This window comes from Alexandromys fortis, unplaced genomic scaffold (assembly GCF_014885135.2).
Source record: "Alexandromys fortis isolate MF-2015 unplaced genomic scaffold, M_Fortis_MF-2015_v1.1 scaffold_65, whole genome shotgun sequence".
Classification (NCBI taxonomy): domain Eukaryota; kingdom Metazoa; phylum Chordata; class Mammalia; order Rodentia; family Cricetidae; genus Alexandromys; species Alexandromys fortis.
Genome location: NW_026067986.1, coordinates 3765131 through 3789780, shown reverse-complemented (window position 1 = coordinate 3789780; position 24650 = coordinate 3765131). Strand labels below are relative to the sequence as shown.

The 24650-nt window shown below is 47.5% G+C and overlaps 1 protein-coding gene across 7 annotated transcripts in view; it reads right to left on the bottom strand.

Moving 5' to 3' along the window:
* The window catches only part of Ankrd44 (ankyrin repeat domain 44), a 220869-nt gene that overhangs the window by 72656 nt on the left and 123563 nt on the right, over positions 1–24650 (bottom strand). For all 7 annotated transcript variants that reach the window (XM_050159187.1, XM_050159191.1, XM_050159188.1 and 4 more), the window contains exons 4-9: positions 16089–16159; positions 10810–11010; positions 10363–10450; positions 7241–7383; positions 6294–6506; positions 604–682 (exon numbers count right to left, since the gene is read on the bottom strand). In XM_050159187.1, the coding sequence (XP_050015144.1) occupies positions 604–682; positions 6294–6506; positions 7241–7383; positions 10363–10450; positions 10810–11010; positions 16089–16159 (795 nt within the window). The remainder of the gene's footprint in view (positions 1–603; positions 683–6293; positions 6507–7240; positions 7384–10362; positions 10451–10809; positions 11011–16088; positions 16160–24650) is intronic.

The following is a 24650-nucleotide window of genomic DNA, read 5'->3' as shown; positions in this document are numbered from 1 at the left end:
TACTGTGCTACATGTTACTGTATTACATGCTACTGTGCTACATGTTACTGTGTTACTTTACCATGTTACATGTTACTGTGCTACATGTTACTGTGTTACTTTACCATGTTACATGTTGCTGTTTTACACGGTACTGTGCTACATGATACAATATTACATGTTACCGTGCTACATGTTACTGTGTTACATGGCTTTCCCAGCTCTCTCTTAAGTCTGTGGTCTCACCACAAACTTTACCTGCTTACACCCCGAGTCACCCCACTTCTTTCTACCTTTGTCCAGGTGGTTTAATGAGCTTAAAAACTTGGGGAGCCTTAGTGGGTTCAACAATCTAAAACTAACTCAGACCTGCTGTTACCAGTGCAAGTTGTGGAGGCTGAGCTTCACAAAAAGGGAAAAATTGCAGTATTTTAAACCTGATCGCCTCTGGCCACAGCCACTCACATCATGTTCTCCCCAATTGACTACAACACGGGTTACGATCCCCCCCTCCCCCCCCATGACTGGAGGAACCACACACAGCATCCATTTTCACGTAGCTGGTTAAGTCCAATTCAGACTATCCGAGCAAATTGTTAAAGCTCATAGAAGAATACCCCTTACCATTCTGAATGAGGGTCTGTGACCGCGTGAACCTTCCGTGGACAGCCGTCATGTGCAGGGGGCTTTTGCCGTCCTTACTCTACAAAACAAGAAAGGGGAAACAAAGGAGCTATGAGCCAGCATCGTCGGCCTAGGATGTCACTCCGAAAGCCACTTCCAATGTCCTGGGAATCACAATTTCAATTTTTTTTAGTTTAAAAGTGTGGTCAACATAGGCTGGAGAGATGGCTCAGCAGTTAAGAGCACTGGCTGCTCTCCCAGAGAACCTGAGTTCAATTCCCAGCACCCATATGGCACTATCTGCAAGGGAATCTGGTGCCCTCTTCTGGCCTGCAGGCAGAACACTGTATACATAATAAATAAATAAATTTCAACAATTACAAAGAAGAGATAATTCTGAAATAACAAGATAAAGATCCTATGAGGCAGAGGCTGGGAGGACCGGGACACACTGTCTTCTGGCTGTAACAGGACTGAGGCCCTCAGGAACTCAGCAGGTAACCACTGCCTCCACAAGATCAGCCCAGTCCACATTTCAACATGGTCCAACATGGATGGGGCGGGGCTCATGAGCCCCCCACCCCTAGCTGTGGAGCTGTTGATAGCTGATGGCTATTAACGGAAGGAGAGTCTGGCTTATTGAGGGGTGTGGTCCCTGGTAGGCTGATCTTGCTCCCGTGAATGGCCTCACCCCCATGCATATATGGTGGGGATGGCGATCTGATCTCGGGAGGGAGCAGTTAAGTCTGATCAAAATACATTGTATACATATATGAAATTCACAAAGAATAAAAATATTATATATACAAAGATGCAATATATAAGACCTCCCCAGTGACTGTGCAACATCCTATCCTTAAATTTTAAAATGTTTATTTATTATTTCTATTATTACATGTGTGTATGTGTACGTGTGTGTGTTCAATGGTGGGAAGAGGGGACAGGGACAGTGTACATATGGAAACCAGAGGCTAGCTTCACAGAGTACATTCTCTCCTTCCAGCTACATGTGAGTTCCAGGGATCAAACACAGGACACAGGTGTGCACAAACTCAGGTCACAGGCATGCACAAACGCAGGACACAAGCATGCACAAATGCAGGACACAGGCGTGCACAAACACAGGTCACAGGCTGGCACAAACTCAGGACACAGGCATCCACAAACGCAGGACACAGGCGTGCACAAACACAGGTCACAGGCATGCACAAACGCAGGTCACAGGCTGGCACAAACGCAGGACACAGGTGTGCACAAACGCAGGACACAGGCATGCACAAACACAGGACACAGGCTGGCACAAACGCAGGTCACAGGCTGGCACAAACGCAGGACACAGGCGTGCACAAACGCAGGACACAGGCGTGCACAAACGCAGGACACAGGCTGGCACTTCAAGCGCCTTTGCCTGCTAAGCCATCTTGCCACAGCCTCCTTTTCTTTCAATTAAAAAAAAAAAAAACTAACAACACATTTTCAAAACCCTTAGGGAAGTGATAATTCAAAATGCTTTCTCCTCCCTTGTCATCAGCTGACAAAGGACATCTTGGTGTGCTTCTTGCCTTTTAGAAAGATAAGTGATCTGCGAACTTGCAAGGACCTGTTTGACCCGGTGCTGCCTGAATTGATGCAACTCTCAAAACTAAGGGGGAAACCCTGCACCATTCCCGCCATCTCACGTCAGTAGACAGTGAGTGTGTGCTGGATGTGCATGCCTTACTTATGACAAAAATAGATCATGTAACATCCTAAAACAGGCTAAGACAGATCATAGAATATGTTCAGGACTTATCTACTGTGTTTATCGTACCAAAGATCAGACTCCCGCACAGTTAATTAAGAGATGAAAATACATCTGAAAGACCCTATCATGATTCTGGGGCAAAGGCATCTTCAGAGGCACAGGTGTGCAGCTTTTTCCCAGCTCCCAACAGCTCCAGAGAGCTTTCCTAACCTCGATTATGTGGGCCTGTTCAGATTCAGTAGGAGCTATGCCCCGGAGCTTGAATGTGGCTTCTTTTCTGGGCTACAAGACACAGTATGAACCCTGAAGGTGTGGTGTGGTTGCAACAGCATGCAGGTAAGCAACAGAGATGCTGCAGTGGACGGTTGTCAAGCTGTGGTGTTCGGTATGGGGGAGGAATTGGTTAAAGTAATTTTAAACTTATGGTAGGTTTGAACTTATGGTGAGAAGTGGCCATATCTTCGTTCAAGTGTGGATTTTCAATTTTATTACATTTTAATTTATTTATTCAACGTGTGTGGGGGGGATGCCTAGGCTGCCATGCACAGACGGAGGTCAGAGGATAACTTGAGGGAGCCAATGCTCATCTTCTACCATGTGGTACCCAAAGTTCTAACTCGGGCCAACAGGCTTTGTGGCAGAAGCGTCTACTTGTTGAGTCAGCTTGCTGGCCCTTGGGTATTTTTAAAACTTGTATCGCTATTATTTTTCTAATTATTAGTAGAAATGTTCCTTCAAGTCTGAGGTTAAAAAAAAAGAAATGTCACATATGAATTTTCAATCTTAGATAAAAACTAAGCATTTATGCTTAAAAATGGCTTTGCTTTTAAAACTCTAATTGAATAAGCACTAAGTAAGTATCTCTCAGAGGACCCAGATCCACCCATACCCAGGGTGCTGATTGGTTATACGAATTCTGCGAACTAGCTCACACCTACTGAATCTGAACAGGGCAAGGGCTTCATCTCCAGTTGGCACAGTACACGCAAAGGTAAGAGCCATGCTTTAGACTGTGGGTTGTTTTGTTTTCGTTTTGTTTTGGCAGAAAGAACTTTATGATATCCTGCAAGTATTCCTTTGAAAAGAGGAACCGAGTTACACAAAGCCTATGACAAAGGAAGAGCTAATCACCATGGTAACTACATCCTAGTTGAAAAAAAAAAACACACTACAGTTAAATTTTTCTTCCATAGATGAGAGGGAAGATAATAGGAACCACATGATTTTAGCCTGAATCAGAAAATATCGAGAAAAAAAAATAGAGGCTTGGCTCCAGCATTTGCTCTTAAGTTTACTACAAAAACACAAGTAATTATGATTTAATTAAATGTATATGAAGCTATAAATACTTCAATGTTTAGGAAATACCTTGGTCAATACTGAAGTAAGAGCCCTCCCACGCCTGGAAAGTAGGTTAATGGCTCTGCCAAGGACCACTCACTGAGAGGCTATATGGGTTGCAGCTGTGAGTCAAGGTGGAGGCAGGCAGTCTCTAGTGTGGGGATGGCAAAGCCAGCCCTGCGTGGAAGATGGTAACCACGTTCTGTTCCTTGGGAGCATCTGGGTCTCTAGTAAAGGGACAAATAAGGAGAGAGGACCCCAGACGGTAAAAGGCAAAGATGGGCTATTTGGGCAGACGATGCTTGTTTCAGATCTACCTGGGTGGACTTTGGCCCTTGTCCACCTACTAAGATCAGGTCATCGCCAGGTGTCCTGAATCTCATGATTGCCATTGGGCTTTGCTTACACGGTATGGATGTAAAGGTTGCTCATTGTTTCAAAAAAATAAATAAAAAACACGGAAGACTAATGACATCCAAAGGGCAATGCTCTTTTTTTGGTCTTTAAAATTTAGAATTCAATCAAGCTGAAACCAGGACTCTATTACCCTTCACGTTCTGCCTGAAAATCTTTACCCTGGCACCTGACTGTTGCTGCCGTCCCTGGAACCTGGGACAAGGGTGGCATCGCCTACTTACGCGGGAGATTGTCCTCAGTCCTATTTGTTCAAGGCTTTGCCTTTATGGGGAAAAATACTTTTCTTCATTCCTAGTCTCCCCACCCCCCCAATTCCTGGGTATGTTTTCCCATCAGATTTAAGGCTTTGAAAGCTTTGAGAATTCACTTCATTAAACAAGGAACTCTTTTAAGTATGGTTGAGTCCTGAGTCATGAAGGAAAGCTAGTAAGAATTAAGATTACTTTCTGACAAACACTAATGCTTTTGCAGGGGGGAAATCCAACCTTATTCTTGAACTAAGCAGAATGGATAAACCGTCTTGACCATCACGTTCATCTTTTCTTCTATTCCTAAGGTCTTGTTTGCTCATCTCCCAAGGCCTTCTCCCTAAATGGCGTTGCTACTCCTTAGAGACAGGGTATGGTGCATCATAGAGCCCCAGGAATTGGTGGTCTATGTATCATGTATCCCTGGGCAGGAAGGTTGCAATGGGATCATGCTAAGCCAGGACAGGGGTGTGTCCGGATATAAACTCAGGTACCCAAGAAGGATTCCTAAGTCAATAGAAGAATATCTCAGAGAGTGTTGGGAACATCCGTCTGTAATTCTGGGCACCAGGCACTCTGAGAGCACTAGGGGGCATTTTCAGAGGATGGAGAGCCTCGGGCAGCCTGTAACTCAATTCAGTGGAGGGTTGCCAAGGCAATGCCTGCATCTAATGTCTGTCACCTTCCTTTCAAAGCTCCACAGATGTCCACCGTCCTCGAGATGTTGGCCGTTGACCAGCTGTGTGCTTCCTGCTCCACCTGACTACCACACTCTGACTTCTGCCCCATACAAAAACTCACGGGCTGTGAGTTATTAAGTGCAGGGTTGCAAAGACAATGCTTTTTTTCTAATGTCCCTCATCTTCCTTCCTTGGAAAGACCTGCGGATGCCCACAGTCTTCGAGATGTTGATTGTTTAGCCTCTTGTGCATCTGTCTTAGCTGTAATGGTGCTTTCTGGTGTTTCAGGGCCCCATATTCTATACATTCTACGCATGGTGCTTATTGGTAAGGGGACGGCGGAGGGCACTGCTCAGAATATTCTACTACGGGACAAGGGTGTTTCAGTACAACCCCGATGGCGAACAACGTTAAAAGCACAAATGCATAGGCTTCCCCCATCAGTCACCATGGTGAGGTGATAAACTACCAGCTCACGGCTCCTCCCTCCCCTGTTCACAGCATTCTCTGTCGGCAATGTCCTCTCTCAAATTATTTCTGTGGCTCTTCCCAATTTATAATCTTCTCAGCTCAAAAACAAGCTCAAGGTGTTTTTTTTAATCCCCAGACAAGAAAGAAGCTAACAGGTGCATCATCTACTTCCCAAAGCTTTATCGCTCTGTTCTCTTGGCACTTGTCACATCCTCTCTGGCCTCCTAACTCTCTCTGTGTGTCTTAGCTCCTGGATTGTGAACCTGTAATGGTTCGAGATCACAGCTCATCCTCAAGCTCTCCCTCACTGTCAAATAAAGAGCAGGGCTGTCCTTAGTCGACTCAGTGGCTGAAGGGATGCCCACGGCAACGGTCCATCGCTGGAGCCACTGCTTACAGCTTGCTGGAGAAAAGCATCAGAAAGCCATGCTGAGCTTGGAAACAACCATGAGTTAGCCATTCCTCTGTGTTCTCAGCAGCTCTGCCTGACCAGTTAACCATGACTGTCTGTGTTAAACTATGGGCTGGGCTAGCACCTTTCAGACCCGACACTCACCTGAGCATCCATGAACCCAGAAAGGAGAGGGGATTAGAGCCTTGTTGCCTACATGCTGGTACCATCATACCCGAGAGGCAACCTAGCAATTTCCAGAGCATCTCAATCCAGGATAAGTCTGTGAATCAAAGTGCTTCCAATTCACGAAAGCACAGCATAGCAGACAATGATTACTGCCGCTCAGACACTCGGCGCGGAGGTGTTTGAGGTGGGGAGACCGAGCGCCGCCATACCTGAATGTTCACATCAGCCCCGTTGTTTACCAACAGCTCCAGGCACAGAGCGCCGTGAGTGGACGCTGCCGCGAAGTGCAGAGGGGTGAAGCCGCCGTTGTTGGGCTGGTTCACGTTAGCACCGTAGTCGATGAGCTCGTTAACCACAGCGTCCTGGCCTTTGTAGCAGGCAATGTGCAGAGCTGTGTTTCCGTAGACGTTGACTTCGTCGATCTGCAAAGCATCCAACACCGGGTCAGTTAAAATCACCGGAGCCAATTTACTCCGTTGGTCACAAAAGACCTAGCGGCTCTGACAGGAGAAAGGAAATGCCCACCCGTCGGGGTGGTTATCCAGAGCTCACTTGTTTCCCAGCGGGTATCCCAAGAGTGCCTGTCTCCGTGCCCCCCAAGAGACAGGGAAAGTTGACTATGACAAAAAAAATGACTCATGAAGTATTAGAGGTTCAAATGCCCGTGGAGTGGGTTTTCTCAGCTAGAGAAGGACAAATAAGACGGAAGGCAAAGACACTTTCAAAATGAAAGAAAAGAAAAGAACAAACCCCAAAGTTGTGGGCTCAGAAAGAGTGGCCATGAAAACAGGACGGGGTTAACAGGAGAGGTAGCTTGTGGACACTGTGCCCTCCAGTCAGGCTCATAATCAACTCTGTTTTCATTCTGGCACCTGACACCTCGTGCAGAACAGAGGTGTGTTAGCCATGTTAGCCCATCTCACCAGCTGCTCCCCCTGCAGAGCGAAGGTTTATATATATCTCTGTGTATACAGTCTGAGTTCCTGCTACTTAATCAATGCCCCTATTATAATTTATCAGCCCACATAAAAGGGAATACAGGAAAAAAAAATACGTTTTCCTCCACTTGAATAAAATGCAAACAGAATTTCGTTCCGGAGAGAAGAACGTGAAGAAAGACGGGAGCCGAGCAGCGGCGCAGCCGTGGGGGGCTTACCTCCACCCCCAGGTTCAGGAGGTGTTTCACCACGTTGATCTGCCCATTCGATGCTGCCGCGTGCAAAGGGGTGTAGCCCTTCTTGTCCTTGCAGGTGACTTCAGCTCCGTGGTTTATCAGCAGCGCCACGACGTCCAGGTGACCTGGACAAACACAGCCTCAAAAACATTGGTAACCTTTAGAAGGCAATTTATCAACTCGCTGTGCCCCCAAAGATCGTTAAGAGCTTCCTTTACCGCCAGTGTTTTCCGATCCAACCCACCTCATGGAAAATAGTCAATGACCATTTTCTGAGTACCCCCTCTGTGCCGGCCATTATTGTACATCCCACTGGAAGGAAAGGCTTGAATGGGATATCGCAAAGGTGGTGGTTGTTCGCCATGACAAGAAGAACCCGAGAGTGAGGACATATGAGTACTGCAGCCTTTTTAAAGTTGTCCTGCAACTGAGTGTGTAATTCCCAGCAGCTGGGAGACTGAGTGAAGCAGTTACAGGTTCAAAGACAGCGTGAATCCCAGGCCAGCCTAGATGGCCTAGCAAGCCCCTGCCTCAAAACAGAAACGGTAACAAAGGGGGCGTTAAAATGAAAACCATTCCCGCTCCTCGCCAGGAAAGCCCAACAGCAACAATTCAGGTTAGAAACTAAATAAAGAAAACAAATCAGAATACTCCCAGGTTATGGTCAGATCTGAAACTGCCATTGCTGTGTTGGGCTTTAACCCATAAAAAGGCCATTTCTTATGTTTCCATGTAAAATAACTCCCATAAATTATTCAGTGAATAGAAAACCCTCCTGATCTCAACTGTTGTGGGCGTTTGAACTCTGTTCGCTAATTCACTATGATAAATGAGTTTGGCCTTTATTTTATAATTGAAGATCATTCCGAGTTTAAGTTCATTGTCACGAACGAACACTGCAGCTAACTGAAGGGCGGGAGACAAATACTGACTGCGGGGGCCCAAACTTTGTAAGAGAGGGGGTGGGGGTAGGTGTGGGTAGGGGGGTATGTGCTTGCTTTATCAAAAGTCAATTGCTTATCTACAAAAACCTGTATATAGAACAAAATATTTTCAGTGGCTGGCGGTGCTATCTCATGCTGTTTGCCACAAATGTTATGCCATTAGCTCCTAAGGATTGCCAGCTACTTTTACGCTTTCCTGTTTGCATCCTTTTTCAAGTCACCAAAATACGATAACCATTTATCAACAACGCGTAAGCCTGAAGCCCCCGGATTCCTTGACTAGCTCAGTGTACATTTCATCTAAATGTCTGATTGCTTTTAGCCGATGCAATGGTCTGTGTTCCTTAAGAAAGAAAGACATAGCTACACACACCTGTAACTCCAGCACTAGACAGCTAGGAGGAGCTGTTCAAGGTCTTTTGATATGCAAAGAGTTAATTCTTACAAGCTTTTAGGATTCTTGGAGTCTGTAAGTCTAAGAATTCATTCAGAAATCTGTAGAGGTGTGGTTTGCTTTATTCTTACCCCAATCCACTCTTCCCCCCCCACACACACACACAAATAATGTTAAATTTGGAAATGATTTTGGGTTGTTTTTTTTTTTCTTCCAAGACAGCGTCTCTCTGTAGCTTTGGAGCCTGTCCTGGAATTAGCTCTTGTAAACCAGGCTGGCCTCGAACTCACAGAGATCCACCTGCCCCAGCCTCCCGAGTGCTGGGATTAAAGGCTTGGGCCACCACCAAAGCCGGCAATTTTTGAAATGATAAAAGACATGTCTGCTTGTCAAACGGACTCAAACAGGCAAAAATGCTTGAAAAAGAAGTCAGCCGCTGAAGTGCTACCATCTAATATTTCAGTATTTATTTTCCAAATTTCCCTTCACTTTGTAGCAGTTTCCACAGCAATGGGAAACATCACGCATGTTATCATATTCTATACATAATCCAGAAGAGGCTGCGTCTCTGTATTCTCTCTGATGTGTCTCCCCTTAGCACGTCACAGCCCTTGTTGTTTATAGACACTCATGGACACCATTGCTGTGCTCCCTACTCTGTCCCCTTGTGTGGATCCTCTGGAATTTACCCAAACAATACCCCCTTGGTGGGTCTCAGCTTGTGTGCAGCTCATCTGATAAAACCCTGTTTTCTCTTCTAATTGCAGGCTCTCCTGCAAGCAGAACCGCACAGAAGGATCTTCATTATTCAGTGTCTGCCTTGAGAATAAACTGAGAGGGTTATCCCTTGCCCAAGGTCTTTACACCCATCAAAAGAAAAGGACAAGGAGCTGGAGAGATGGCTCAGTGGTTAAGAGCACTGGCTACTCTTCCAGAGGCCCTGAGTTCAATTCCTAGCACCCACATACTGGCTCACAGCCATTAAAAACTAAATGCTGTTCTATGACATTGGTATACTTAATAATCTGTTTCATTTCCATGCATTTATATTTTATGTCCATGTTATGTATTTTATTATTAAGATTCAAATAGTGTTTTAACAAAAAGAAAAAAGAAAAGGGCGAAAACAGAGATACACCCTAATTCCTCATCTCCAGCAGATGGGAGTGGCCTGAAGAGGCCTGTGGGCCTCCGCACTGAGCCCAGCATAGCAGAAGCCCAATCTAAGGGGACTCCACCACATCTACCTACAAAGGAGCCAGGAAACTTTCCTTTCTTTTCTTCCTTCCTGTTGTTTCTTTCAAAAATACTTAGACATGCAGAGACAAAGAGCACGGTGTCCTCGCGCGGTTAACCAGTCTTTCTTCCCTGAATATTTGACTTGATGTCATAACAAGCGAGCATACACGCGAAGTGTGCTGCTTTCTAATCTAGAGTGAAGGATCTTCCGAGAGGTCCAGACCGTGACTCATCCTCCCTCTCTTTGGGGGATAAATAAGCCTCCCACAAGGCAACTAGCCAACTGGAGCCCTTTAGAGATGCCAGGAAATCGGGCCAAATCTTCATTCAAGTGGAATCCAACCCCTAAGTCAGACTTCTCCAAGGACGCGTACATGGTCAACAAGGGCCTGTGGCGTCTGTAGTTCAGGACTTCTGCCTGAGGCTGTTAGTTGTTGTGTGTTATGTTGGGGATCAAACCTTGCTACTTGCCCTACCACTGAGGTAGTAGAGACCCCTGCATTTTGTTTTTAACACAGACTCCTCACCCATGTACGCTGCCCAGTGGAGAGCGCGCCGGTCCTTCTTGTCAAATGCATTGATGTTTGCCCCTTTGGCCAGGAGCAAATTGACCATCTGAAAGATAAAAGAAACAGTGAGACCAAGTGTTCCCTCTGCAACCACGAGAGCTCCTTGCTGCCTCTCCTTGCTGCCTACGTGTAGTCTAAACCAAGTTAGCATCAACCCTAAGGGCAAGTCAGGGATTCAGACAAGAAAGATGATGTCACAGCAGGCCCTGCCACATGTGTCAAAGAGGAGACTGATATGCTAATCTACTTTTAAATTCATTGAATTTGAGGATGGATTGAACTGCCTAAGTGACAGTGCTCTATTACACTGATACTCACGTAAAGTCTCAGCAATCACAATGGCTCCACCTGTGGCTAACAGGGTCTGAGTAGTGTGCCCCAGCTCCCAGTGAGGATAACACTCACCTCCATGTGCCCGTTCAGAGCTGCGTGGTGCAGGGCCGTGCGCCCGCCTCGGTCAGAGACATTAACACTGCTCAGCAGTGGGATGATCACCTCAGCACACTTGACAGCTTTATTGGCTGCCGCCACGTGGAGGGGGGTCTGCCAGTTCTTGTCCCTCGCGTTGACATCGGCCGAATGTTTGATCAACACCTGCACCGCCTCCTGCAACAGAAACAGTCCACGGAGTCACTGGCAAGCGCCCAATAAGTGGGTCCTGCATATAAGGTCTTCTTGGGACACAGGAACTGGAGCAAGAGAGGACAGGTCTCAGAAACAGCAGAAAAAAACATCCCAAATTCGAGACCATCATGGCAGCCAGCCTCAAAGAAAAAATTTTAGTATCGTTTCCAGTGCATAACAACCTGGAACTTTTGCAAAATGTAAGAGGCAACTAAGACAAAAATGAGATAAAATTATTAACTTATTGTTCAATTTAACAGGCATTCCATTGTTCTTTCGTGAGCTTCCTCTTGTTTCCTTTTCTTTTTGTTTATTTGTCTTGTTTATTGAGCTGTGGCTCTCTGGGCTGGGATTCCCAAGTGCTACAATTACAGCACAAGCCGCCACACCTGAGTATGAAGCTATTTTATTTCTCCCGAGGTTTCTGAAAGCTCACGTTACTCTCAAATATGCGCCGTACTCAGACTCTCCTCAAGTCACTGGGGACAAGTGAGGTTTAAAATCAGAAATACTTTCTGCAGGTGCAAGCAACACCGAACTCGATGGATTGCAAGCTGCCTGAGATCAGGCTCTGGTGTTCTACAATCTCTGTATCCTCCGCAGAGCGTAGCTGGGCCTTGCACACACTGCACACTCGGGAGATTCGGTGGCATAAACACAGGGATGTGATCACGAGCAAGGTCTGTCAACAAGAGCTGGAACCTAGCAGCTGAGCCGTTGCTGTGCCGTAGGCGCAAGCTCCTGAGGCCATGCGGGAATCCTGAAGGCTTATACCATATTCCTGTAATCCATCAGCGCCTTTATCCCACAGTGATTACAGCAATTTCATGTTCTGTCACCGTATAGATTGCTGCTCAGACTATTTGCTCAATTAGTGGGATTATCCTTCTAGAAGCATCAATTACCAAACTAAAACACTCCCTATTGTTATAATTATTATTAGCGTATAGCTATTCTTTAAACTCGAGTACAAAGGTGTTCAGTGGAGACTTGGGGATAGGAGAGTATTCTAGGGGGTGTCATTCACAAAACCTCATCTTTGAAAGTCAGGAAAGACCAGCACAAAAGTATTCATAGTGAGCTGGCAATCTCCCTGCTGGCTAGCTTTCACAGTGCTGGTGGGAGCACACAGTAAATGCACAATAAATTCTCAGAATGGCAACAGTTAGAAAAACACAGGCTGGAGATGACTCAGAGGTTAAGAGCACTGGTTGCACTTCCAAAGGTCCTGAGTTCAATCCCTAGCAACCACACGGTGGCTCGCAACCATTCATAATGGGATCTGATGCCCTCTTCTGGCCTGCAGGCAGAACACCGTATATGTAATAAACAAACAAATCTTAAAAAAATAAAAAGAAAAAAGAAAAGCACAATGTCCTCAGTCTAACACCCCAAAGACAAGATGTAAACAATTTTAACTTTTCTAACCCAAACATAGTCTCTAGAAGAGGGAAGAGAGAAGCTCAGCAATGCCCTTTAGGGCCACTCATCTCAGCAGAGCAGGAGAACCTGTGAGATGCTAGGCACATTCATACCCAGGCCATCTCAGGCCACAAACATCCCAACCTCAGAGGCCACGCTGTGCGTTCACTGAAAGACCCCACAGCATGGCTGGCAGTGCCTTCCGCCCGGCGGGCCTCAGCAAACAAACACGCTGCGTTCTTCCATGTTCAACTCCAGGTTTGCACACATTTAGTTCTGTTCTTCGCAGGCTCTCTAGCCCAGAAAACAAAGCAAAAAAATCAAGAGGAACATACTGGGCAGGAGAAACCAGGTGGAATCATTGGCAGCTTTCAGAAGATTCTCTCCGGGAGCCTCAAGTCTTGCTTAGTTCTTTTGGCCACTGTTACAAAGTGGATCTCCCCAGTGTTCCGCCACTGTTACAAAGTGTATCACTGTTACAAAGTGTATCTCCCCAGTGTTTAAGTTAAAGTCTCTTCATTTCTTGGGAAAAGCTAGCAAAAAATAAATAAATTAATAAATTTTTAAAAAAAAGTGTGGCCACTGGCACATTAGGGAGCAGACACAGAGACAATGTTCTTTGGTTTTGAATTGTTTTGCCCCTGGGATATCCAGATGTGCCAAGCCATGACATTGGGGCTGCTACAGAGGTTAGAAGCTTGTCAGTGAAGAACTTGTTTTTATTACACACTCATGAACCATCTCAGTCTGAGGACCGGATGCATGTGTTACTTCATACTGAAACTCACATCCTCATTAGCAAATGCTAACAGTACTAAAAACCAAACCAAACGCCCCTGGTCATTTCCCCTTAGGCCCACTCCCCTCCCCCCAACAATTAGTAAGGGGAGGCAAAAAAAAGAATAGCAAGAGGGCCAATTTCAAAAGGAAAATGAGCCTGAATTTAGGATTTCTGTGGCACCAGGATGAGGCCAGATCTACTCTACTGACAAACTTAGAGATTCCAGTTTTTTCTAGAAACTCTGCCGCTGTGGCAGACACCATAAAGTCATTGTCTTTTGTGAGTTTACATTTCCTCCACCCCCAAGCCTCAGCGAGAGTCATCCTCAGGCAATTTTTTCTCTTTACCCAGAAAACCTTGCTAGTTGGTTGAGGAAGGACCAAGTGCCTTTCATAGACACAGAATTTTAAGAACTGAACAGCCCATCATTGGTCAGACTGGGCTCAAACACATCGAGACACATGGTAACAGTGCCTGGGGGCTGGTTGGCGAAAGGGTGTTAGGAGAGCGAAGCTTTTGCAGGGGTGATTACTTAACAAGGTCACAGGGTACTAAAACCAGACTTTGTGTGTCCCTCTCTCCCCTAAAGCTGGGGACCACAAATGATATTTTCTTTGTAACCCCATCAACACACACAGCACGTGATATAGAGAAAGTGTCTAAATTCGCTTAACTAAAGAGACTTCATTCTAGGTAAGGGACAAAAGACTCTATGTATACATATATTTCAAAAGACAATAAATTTACTAAGGATTAAGTCATCTTAAAATTTAGCCTATGGAGGACTCCCCTGTGAAGACGCTGATCTCCCGAGGCCAGTGTCCTGCCTCGACCAGGCACTGTGCCTGCTTCTCCCAGGTATGGAAATGGAACACAGAGCTATCATGCGAGCCTTCGGTACCCGAATGAGGTATCCAGGATTCTTTATGCCCCTCCTTCCATGTTGGCTATTTGGAAAGGGAATACAGCTGACTCCCTTTAAAACAACGCCATACACCCAGAACAACAAGGAAGACAGCGAGTGCTAAGCTGCCACAAACTGAGTATATTCTGGAATTCGCCAAAGACAAACAGCAGGGCAGACATAATGCCGCCCCGTGAGCAGGCTCACGGCCTTGCTCCTCAGCGTCCCTGGAGAACGCCACCTCCTCCAGAGCTGGAGGGGCAGCTCCACTGGACAAATCTACTCTCGCAATGCTCAGTGCCTTTGAGGGGAGACTCCTGTGTCCTCTCTGGCCAGGCTGATATTCACTGGGTCCCCTCCCAGCCCTGCTCCCCAAATGGCCTTCCCTTTCTCGGCATTAGCCTCTCCGTGAACCAGCTGATCCATTTTCCATGGTTTCCACGATCCTCCTCGTTATCCCCGAGGCCCAGGCTTATAGAAATATCGATAACACATTTGCTATCGTCACGTGTTTCCGGCATGCGGCAACAAGCGAGTGTTTGGTCACCACCTTCAATCTATGTCTAGAACATTTTAGGTTTGGGACCCACCGCAGAAGAAAATGGGTAAGTAAAGAAGCTTCCTGCCCCCGTGGAGCTTACATTCCAGGGGAAGTATTTCCCCAGACTGTATCCTGAAAAGAACAAGCTGGCTTTCAGGACTCCAGCTCCGCCCTCCCCCCATCCCACCCCACCTGCACCTGCTCAGCCAAGGGCATCATTCACCGTTCACCCGCCAGCTTTCCCCCCCCCCCACCTCGTTCTCCTACGGTGCCAAAATTCTGTCAAGTTTGCCTCGAACTATCTCGGAAATGACTGGTTCCTCCCCCGCCTCACCTCAGCCCTTCCCCTATTTCTCTTGGCCTCTTGTCAGCCAGCCCACCTGAAACTCCTGCACGCAGAACCCTCTTCACCCTGTAGACACGCTGGTCTCTCTGAGGAACAGTCTACTGAGACCCCTGCCAACCGCTCGCTGGATGTTAGTTTCTCTGGCAGCCCAGGGACCTGACCAACTCTGCGCAACTCCCTCTGCTCCAGGAGCCTCCGCCTGACTCGGGTGCATGCCCCTGCCTCATCTCCTCTCACATGCGGATCCTCTGCATTGGCCCTCCCTCCTCCTTCTCCTGGCCTGCTGGGCCCTGCTTATCCTTTAAGGAATACATCGGCTGACATCTCCCGGAGGTGAGGTGCCAGGCTCCAGCAAGCTTGCTCGCTCGCTCCCCCAGTCCCGCTCTGGCATTGTGCAGATCTGTTTTCTGTGTTCCTTCCATTCCAGGCTGAAATCGTGGCTGTAATCAAGGTTCATGCTATACCCAACTTGGATGACCAAGATGCCTGGTAGTACTGGCTGGTTTTGTGTGTCAGCTTGACACAAGCCAGAGACCAGCAAGGAAGGAGCCTCCAGTGAGGAAATGCCTTCAGGGGATCCAACTGAAAGGCTTTTTCTCAATTAGTGATCAAGGGGAGGGGCCAGCTCATTGTGGGTGGGGCCATCCCTGGGCTAGAGGTCCTGGCTTCTATAAGAAAGCAGGCTGCTCAAACCAAGAGAAACAAGCCTTACCGGCCTAAGCAGCTCCCCTCCTTAGCCTCTGCAGCAGCTCCTGCCTCCAGGACCCTACCCTGCTTGGGTTCCCATTCTGACTTCCTTCAGTGAGGAACAGCAATATGGAAATGTAAGCCAAATAACCTCCCCACCTTGCTTTTTGGTCGCGGTGTTTCGTAGCAGCAATAAAAAAAAAAAACCCTAAGACGCTCCTACTGCTCCGTGTCCAACATGAGCAAGACACGCGAAGAGCTGCCCCTGCCCACGTGGGTAACTCTCTTCCGCTTTATCAACCCTTGAGGGTCCTCTGCGGAAAGAATTCTCTTTCTGCAGATGGTATTGGGTGTTAGACTAAATGAGAGGATCACTCACTTCACTTCTGGAGGCGACAGCGCGGTGCAGAGGGGTCAGCCACATGTTGTCCTTGGCATTTACGCGAGCTCCTGCAAGCAAACAGCACACGTTAGGGCAAAGCAGAGTCAAGGGCTGTGTGCCGCGCCTATCTGCCTGGGATAACCAGCGAACCTTCTTTTCCCTGCATCAGTTTCAATTCGACAAGGTTTTATATGGGATAAAGGGACCACTAGAAATCTATCTTCCCTGACATCCCAATTATGCCAGGTCCCTTGACAGAGGAATCCATATCCCATGGCGTTTTCAGACAGGAGACCTGTGCGGACTGTTCGCAACTCCTTCGTGCCATGGAGCTCACACTGAGAGACATGCTCCGCGCTCTGTTGAAGTCATGGCACTGAGCTGAAGCTGCAGACGAATGGGATTCTGGGAAACAGAACACACCTTGCTCCCTTCACGTTCCCACAGCTTCCCCTGGGAGAACGGCCGCTGAAGATAGATCTGAACAATGGAGGCACCCTATACAAGTCTTTGGTTCAAGAATTAGATAAACCCTCCTGTCAGTGAGAGATTGTTTATAAAAGGGCTGTGAACGGGAAGGGGGAGAAGGCACCCATAATGGGAGAGAGGTGCCAGTTTGGGTCTTAGGATGGCGAAGCAGCTCATGAGGGTGGATAGGAGGGACACGGATATCGAAAACTAGGGGGGCAGGGAAATGGGAGGACAAAACTGAGGGAGCGAGAGGAGCAGAGAGCAGAGGGGAAACACAGAGACTTCTAGAAAGGGAGCAGGAGACTTCCGCTGGTAAATGTGAGCTACTGGTTAAACCACAGACAAAAAGAAACGATGAATCACAGAACAGAGAACAAAACCATCAATAGCATTCATCAGAGAAAACGGCCTAACCCCGCAAAGGGGTACCACCCCTCTCAATTCCTCACTTTGAGGTTTCATCAGACACTTATTTTTTTAACAGCCCAAGGTTATTGTAACAGGCTGTGGAGGTTGAGGGCAATGAATGAACTTAATTTTAAACCATGTTAAAACCTTGAAAGTTGATTTTACGGACTCCCTCTTGTCTCAAGGGGTTGAAAGCCGTCTACGTGGCTGCATGGAGACCACTCTAGACTGAGAAGCCCGCATTAAAGGCTCTGAAGTGAAGTGGGTGGGAAAGGCATGGGATGTAGGGACAAAGACTGAAGATTGCACTCTGATGTCAGCAGCCAGCATTCCAAGGACTCAGAGTTTCTGGTCTCTAGAATAAGGGTACCACACACCAGGACTGCCATGTTGGTTCTACTGGGGGCTCGGGAGTGTCAGATGGAGGTGAGGATTCTTCACAAGTCAGAAAGCACCAGAAAATTATTAGCAGTTCTTGTTACAAAATCCCCTCGCTATCTCTCCCGCCCCCGAGGTGGATGGTGAAGCTTTCCGAAGGCAGTAACAACTGTGGAGCGATGCCATCAACTGCCAACTGGGAGACGTACAGACAAGCATACGCTCCTAAGTTCTCAATGAAATGTTTTACATTGATTTTATGTGCTCGGGGGGGTTACTTGCATGTTACATGCACACCATGTGCACAGCTGTTATTCACAGAGGTCAAAAGAGGGCGCTCCAGGGCCCCCTGGAACTGGAGACACTGAGATCTGCCTGTACCACGTGAGGGCTGGGACCCAAATCTATGTCTCCTGCAACAGCCAACAAAGAGCTCTAAAGCTTGGAGCTGCTGGTCGATTCATCTCTCCAGGCTCTAAATGCACGACTTTTAATGTTCGCTTTCTTTCCATTTATTTGTGTGTATGTACATGTGGAAGTCAGAGTTCTTGCCTCCCACTACGTAGGTTCTTGGCGTCTGGAGGCAAAACTTAGATTGTGAGGCTTGGTGCTTGGTGGTGAACACCTTTACCCGCTAAATCATCTTGCTTGCCCCGCGAGCACATCCTTTTTCTTTCTTAGAAGGAGTTGGGGGAGGGAGCCACACACGCACATATATGCCATACGTGTGTGGGAGCCCACAGAGGACAAAAGAGAGTTGAGATCCCTTAGAGCTGGAGTCATGAGCAGCTGTGCATCCCCTCACGTGGGTGCTGGGAACTGAACTCACGTCCTCTGGGAGAGCAGTAAGGACTCTCACCTGCTGGGGTTTCCCTCCAGCCTCATCAAGCATAGTTTTAAAAGAAAGACTCAAGCAAGTGTTAAAGTGGAAGAAAACAAAGGTAGCCAACATTGACATGTGATCTCCACATGCACAAACCAAACCCACATGCATATAAACACATGGATACAAACACACACACACACACACACACAAAGACATACACCACACATACATGCAGCAATACCAGAAAACTCTCCTGAGGTTATTTTGCTTTGTTCTTTGAGACCAGGTTTCACTCTGTAGTGCAAGCTGACCTGGAACTCACTGTGTAGTCCAGGCTGGTCTTGAACTCACAACAGTCTTCAGAGTTCAGCCTTTCCAGTCCTGTGGTTACAGCTATGTGCCACCACACCTGGCTAAAACTTAAAATAAGTGTTTGGGGAAAGGGGGTTCACATGAATTGTATTGTTTTCACACTCTGACCTCCCCTGTTCCACTTAACAAGATATATTTTACATCTATCCAGGTCGACAAAGAATGAGTCAATTCCTTTGCGTTGCTACACGTATTCCAGTGTAAATATGTCCCGTCTCTTCAGACAGCTCCTCTGTCTGTCAATAGCTTCCTTATTGCCAATAGCTTTCGAGAGATGACAAAAATGGGCATTCATACCACGTCGCTCTGATGGAGATGTGGAAGCTTTCGTCTAGGGCAGATAACTGAAGACGAATCATGGATAGCACACGCTTTCTCGCTAAGGGTGTCCTCGGCTGTCCAGAGCCTGGCAATTTACACCCGGTGTCTGAGTGCGTGGTTTCCAGGGTCTTCATGAATGCTCTATCTTACCAGTCATCTTAAGTGTGACGAATCTGAATTAATAACACTGAATTATGCACTTAAGATGCACTTGAAGGGGAGAGAGAGCACATTATATCCCGAAAGGTGCATGGAGAGAAACTTCAGGAGGCAGGAGGTTACCTCGTTTGGATTACAGCAATTATTTCATGAGTGTATATGCATATGCTTAAACTCAAATTATTTTTGCGTGTGTGTGTGTGCATGTGTGTGTGTGTGTGTGGTATAGAATATTGATCATGCTTTGGTAAAGCTCCTTTAAAATAAGTTTTGAAATATTGCAAATCTAGTTAGAAGAAATTGCCGTCTCATTTTTACGCTTCCTCCTAAGTTAAATACTAAGCTTAAACATATTCTACTGTTTTTTCCTGTTTGCAATACATTTTCTGAGAATTATTTGGTTCATATTCTCTGCCTATTTCCCCCATATAATTCTCATTGTTATCGTTATCACTGTTATATGCAGATTACATTTAGTTTTGTGCAGATTCTACCATGGCTTTCAATGTTAAAACCGCCGGGAGGAGGCAAAACCCCCTTGCCTGCTGGGCCTGGGACGAGCATAGTGCAGGGTCTACCAGCACGGGGCTGTCAGGTGCAGCCTCAGCAGAACTTGAGAAGTGAAAAATTCATTATTGGGTGGAAGAAGCTGCTTCTTTAGTTGCTGAATAAATGTGCCCTCAATTCTGCTACTCAGGCTCCGCCTAGAGGCTGGCTGAGCAGCTGCCAGGAACAGCCCCTTCCTCCCCACCAGGCAAAAGCAGTATTATCTGCATGCTCCCCCAGTGCCACCTTGCCCTGGCTCCCCATCCTCTTCCTCTGGACACCTTGGGGAGTCTTATTCACCTCTTGGGGCGGGGGGGGGGGGAAGGGGCGGCAGAGGGTTTGGGTTTTATTGAATATTCATAACTGATGTTTCCAAAGGAATCCCCGTGTTTCCACCTGCCCGTCAGCGCCATTGTGCCCTGAAGGACGCAGTCTGCACGGCTAAACCCTGTCTCGAAAAACCAAAAAAAAAAAAAAAAAAAAAAAAAAAAAAAAAAAAAAAGACTTAAAAGCCAAAGCTCTTTTGCCCAAAGGCACTACAATCCTTAATCGTGAAAACAGGTATTAGATAAAATATTATGGACTCTAGAAACAAGAGCTCGGCTGAAGATTACGGAGCACAGTTCTAACCACCACTCAAGCACGGGCTTCATTTTGTCCCTGTCAGTCTCCTTCCTCGTCCCGAGGGATGGGGAGCAAAGGGACCCTGGCATCCTTTCCAGAGGCAATGTTTCTGCTCTTTTAGCCTTGTCATCTCGGAAGAAGAGGAAGGGGACAAAAAGCAGTGAGGAGATGCAGACAGACTGAAGGATGAGTGACAGACGACTCTTACTGATCAGAGACAGTAATCAATTCAGAAGGCAAGTCTGTCCCAAGGCCGGGTAGTCAGCTTATTGAGGAAGGGAAACATTCGAGAAGGAGTTTATGAAACACGATTATAATACAATGCAATCGCATTGCTATTTGATTTTTCTCTCTGCCAAACAGGCCGGATCTTCCTGCAGCTCAGGAGTCCCGTCACCGTGGAAACGTACGTGCTAATGTCACGTGCGTGGCAACTGCCTGAAACATTTTTCAAGCTCTTCTTCGAGTTGTTGCCAGGGCCAAAAGGCAGCGTATTGTTTAACATTGCACCAGATTTGTGTCTAGGATCAGCTCTGATTTGTTTCATCGCAATCTTTACCAGATATTAAAAAAAAAATCCATTCACAAAGAACGAATATCTGTTAGGCATGTAGGAGTCACAGAACCTCGTGCTACCAGCTCTGCGAGCAACCGACACCAGACTATGAAGCACAATTGCAAATAAATACATAAATAAAAACACAAGAGATCATCTTGCAAGACTATTATTTGTTCGGTGGCATAGATTCTAGCAAATGCATTTATTTTTATGTGTGTGTCCGTGCAGGCATGTAGGTGGTGGGAGTGTGTATGTGCGTGTGCATGTGGGTGTGTGCCAGTACATGTGTGTGGAGGCCACAGGTCAAGCTCTAAGACTGTTCCTCACCACCTGCTCACCTTGGGTTTTGTGACAAGGTCTCTCACCAGGACCTGGGACTCACCAGCGAGGCTGTCCTGGCTGGCCAGCAAACCTGGGACCCTACTGTCTCCACTCCTTTGGCTCTGAGATTACACACACACACACACACACACACACACACACACGCGCGCACGCGCGCGCGCGTGCACATGCACACACGCACATGCACACACACCACCAAGCCCGGTTATTTGCACAGCTGCTGAAGATCAGGCTTCGGTCCTGTGCTTACACAGCAAGCATCTTTACTGACGGAGCTACCTCCCCAGACCCTGTAGTGAGTTTATTCTGTGTTCTGTAGGCAGACCTGACAAACACTCCAGTTTCTTCCTCCAACCCAAGACTCGCACCATTGCCCTTGTTCTTCCTGGATTTTTCCGTAAGATATTTCTCTGTGTTAATTTTCCTGGGGGTTCTGCTTTCCTTACTGCGACCCTGACCTCAGTGCTCAGTGTTCCTCCACTGACTGACCCCCTCCCCCTGCCCCCCGCGCGTGCCCTGGCGCCCCACACCTGCCTCCATCCTGACCTGGCCGGTTCCCAAACAGAAGCCCCGGCAGATGAGGAAATCCAACCCGAGCGAGCGACAGACAGGATAAGAAGGTGGAAAAAATCCGCCAGGTCTGTGTGTCGTGAGCCCTGCCCCTGCTCCAAAACAGCGTCCGCTCAGAAACACCCAGTGTTCCGTCGGCCCAGTCAATAGGAGATAAAGTCGGTGGTGACTTGGTGAGTTTGGGTTTCGGCAAGCTCTGGGAGTTTACCCAGCAACAGGGAGCACAGCTGCAAGAAGCTCTTCTGGCGAGGCTAAATTATTTGTCCAACATGGGAATCATTAGCACCTCATTCATTGTGAAATGAGGAAAACCGTGTGACAGGGCTTCCCGAAGGGTCAGCTGCCAGAGGAGATCTCAGAACCGAAGTCACTACAGTCATGCGCTATTTCTTTAGGGACATAAAATACAAACTGAATAAAAGTCCTTTCAGGGAGAAACGAAAGCCACACCACCCGCCCAAGTTGGCATCCGTCGAACAAAATCTCGATCGGTTGGGCAGAAGGGAGCGAGGCAAAGAAAAACTCCACAGCAAACTAAACCAAAGTTATGCTAAAGAGATGAACAGACCGGCAATTCTATGACTAAACAGGTGTGCAGCCCAAGACACTACAACAGCTTCCCCTGACTCGCCGGGATCAGCCACGGGTGCAGAGACACCGAGAAGTCTACGCTACGTGAAGGTGGCGTGAAGGTGTTGCTGAGTGGCACTGGTCCCATGTGGGGACCCTCATGGTGCAGAACTAAAGCCTCCCTTTTAAAGGCGAGGACGGAGGAGCATAAAGTTGAGGCTTTACTGTTCTAAGTCACTTCCCACTCCCATTCTCCTGCCATTTGCCTGTGATTCTCTCTCTCTCTCTCTCTCTCTCTCTCTCTCTCTCTCTCTCTCTCTCTCTCTCTCTCTCTCTGTGTGTGTGTGTGTGTGTGTGTGTGTGTGTGTGTGTGTGTGGAGGGGGGTTCCTGCAAAAGCCAAAAGATGGTGTCAGGTCCCCTGGAGCTGGAATGCAGACAGTTGTGAGCTGCCTGTGCTGGGTGCTGGCACCTGAACTCAGGCCCTCTGGAGCCACAGCCAGTGTGCTGAACCACGCACGAACCCATCTCTGCAGCCTCTGAGACACCCTTTAACCCAGGTTGAACATCCCTTATCCAAACTGCCTGAGCCCAGAAGTGCTGCAGATTTTGAATTTGGAAGAAAGGAGTTTGTTCTATTTGACCCCAGACGACACACGACGTTTTCGTCTGCCTCGTATATACCTTAGAGATACGTTAGCGTCTCTGCAGTCTGATGGCAGCCCGTCTCGTTAAGCCAGGTGAGGATTAATTAATTCCCCCACTGGCGGCACCCTGTCAGCACCTGGCACACTCGGAGTTCAGGCATTCCGATGAGAAAATACTCATCTTGGTGACAATATTGTTACCGGGGATCACTGAGTGCCATTATCACCTGAGGCTTATTTTACACATAGGTTCTGTCCACAGTTATCCCTGGACCAGATTTCAGCTGCTGGGATAACTGTCCAGGTATGCACTGGCTCTTGGCTATGGTCTGTGCCAGCACCACACAACGTGTGCTTGTTTGGAACACAGCCCAGAACGCCCTCCGGCTGCCAAAAAAAAAAAAAAAAAAAGATCTGCTCTGGAGAATAAAAAATGCCCACAATGGAACCCTGCTAAGGCACAATTGACTTCGCGTACATTTCCTTGTTTCCTGGAAAGGCTCACCCGAGGAATAGAGCACCATAAACCTGGGAGCAACACAGGCCTTCCTGTGCACACAGCACGGCTCCGTCTTCACCATAGTGCACGGCAAACCTGTCAGATACACGCACCCGCTCTCATCTTGGCATTGCACACTTTGGAACGCTGGCATTTCCCTTGGCTACTGCAGACAGAGGCGAAAGCTCAGTCCAGGCCTTTTGCCTCCTTAGTGACAGCATTTCCTCCAGATTTTAATCTCGTCGGACAAAATCAGGAGAAAGGAAAGCAGTCAGCCTGGATACAATCTACAGAGAGGCCTGCATACAGTCTACAGAGAGGCCTACATACAGTCTACAGAGAAGCCTGCATACAGTCTACAGAGAGGCCTGCATACAGTCTACAGAGAGGCCTGCATACAGTCTACAGAGAGGCCTGCATACAGTCTACAGAGAGGCCTGCATACAGTCTACAGAGAGGCCTGCATACAGTCTACAGAGAGGCCTGCATACAGTCTACAGAGAGGCCTGCATACAGTCTACAGAGAGGCCTGCATACAGTCTACAGAGAGGCCTGCATACAGTCTACAGAGAGGCCTGCATACAGTCTACAGAGAGGCCTGCATACAGTCTACAGAGAGGCCTGCATACAGTCTACAGAGAGGCCTGCATACAGTCTACAGAGAGGCCTGCATACAGTCTACAGAGAGGCCTGCATACAGTCTACAGAGAGGCCTGCATACAGTCTACAGAGAGGCCTGCATACAGTCTACAGAGAGGCCTGCATACAGTCTACAGAGAGGCCTGCATACAGTCTACAGAGAGGCCTGCATACAGTCTACAGAGAGGCCTGCATACAGTCTACAGAGAGGCCTGCATACAGTCTACAGAGAGGCCTGCATACAGTCTACAGAGAGGCCTGCATACAGTCTACAGAGAGGCCTGCATACAGTCTACAGAGAGGCCTGCATACAGTCTACAGAGAGGCCTGCATACAGTCTACAGAGAGGCCTGCATACAGTCTACAGAGAGGCCTGCATACAGTCTACAGAGAGGCCTGCATACAGTCTACAGAGAGGCCTGCATACAGTCTACAGAGAGGCCTGCATACAGTCTACAGAGAGGTGTGCACACTCTGTTCAGGTTCATTCCAGGAATTTGCCTGGCAAGCATTCATATGAAAAACCACATAATAGTTTTGGAAACCAATTTGGTGAGCTGTCCTGAACACCCAAGAGTCTAGAAACAAAAGCATTTATATCCTTGAATCTGAGAAAACATTGAAAGTACA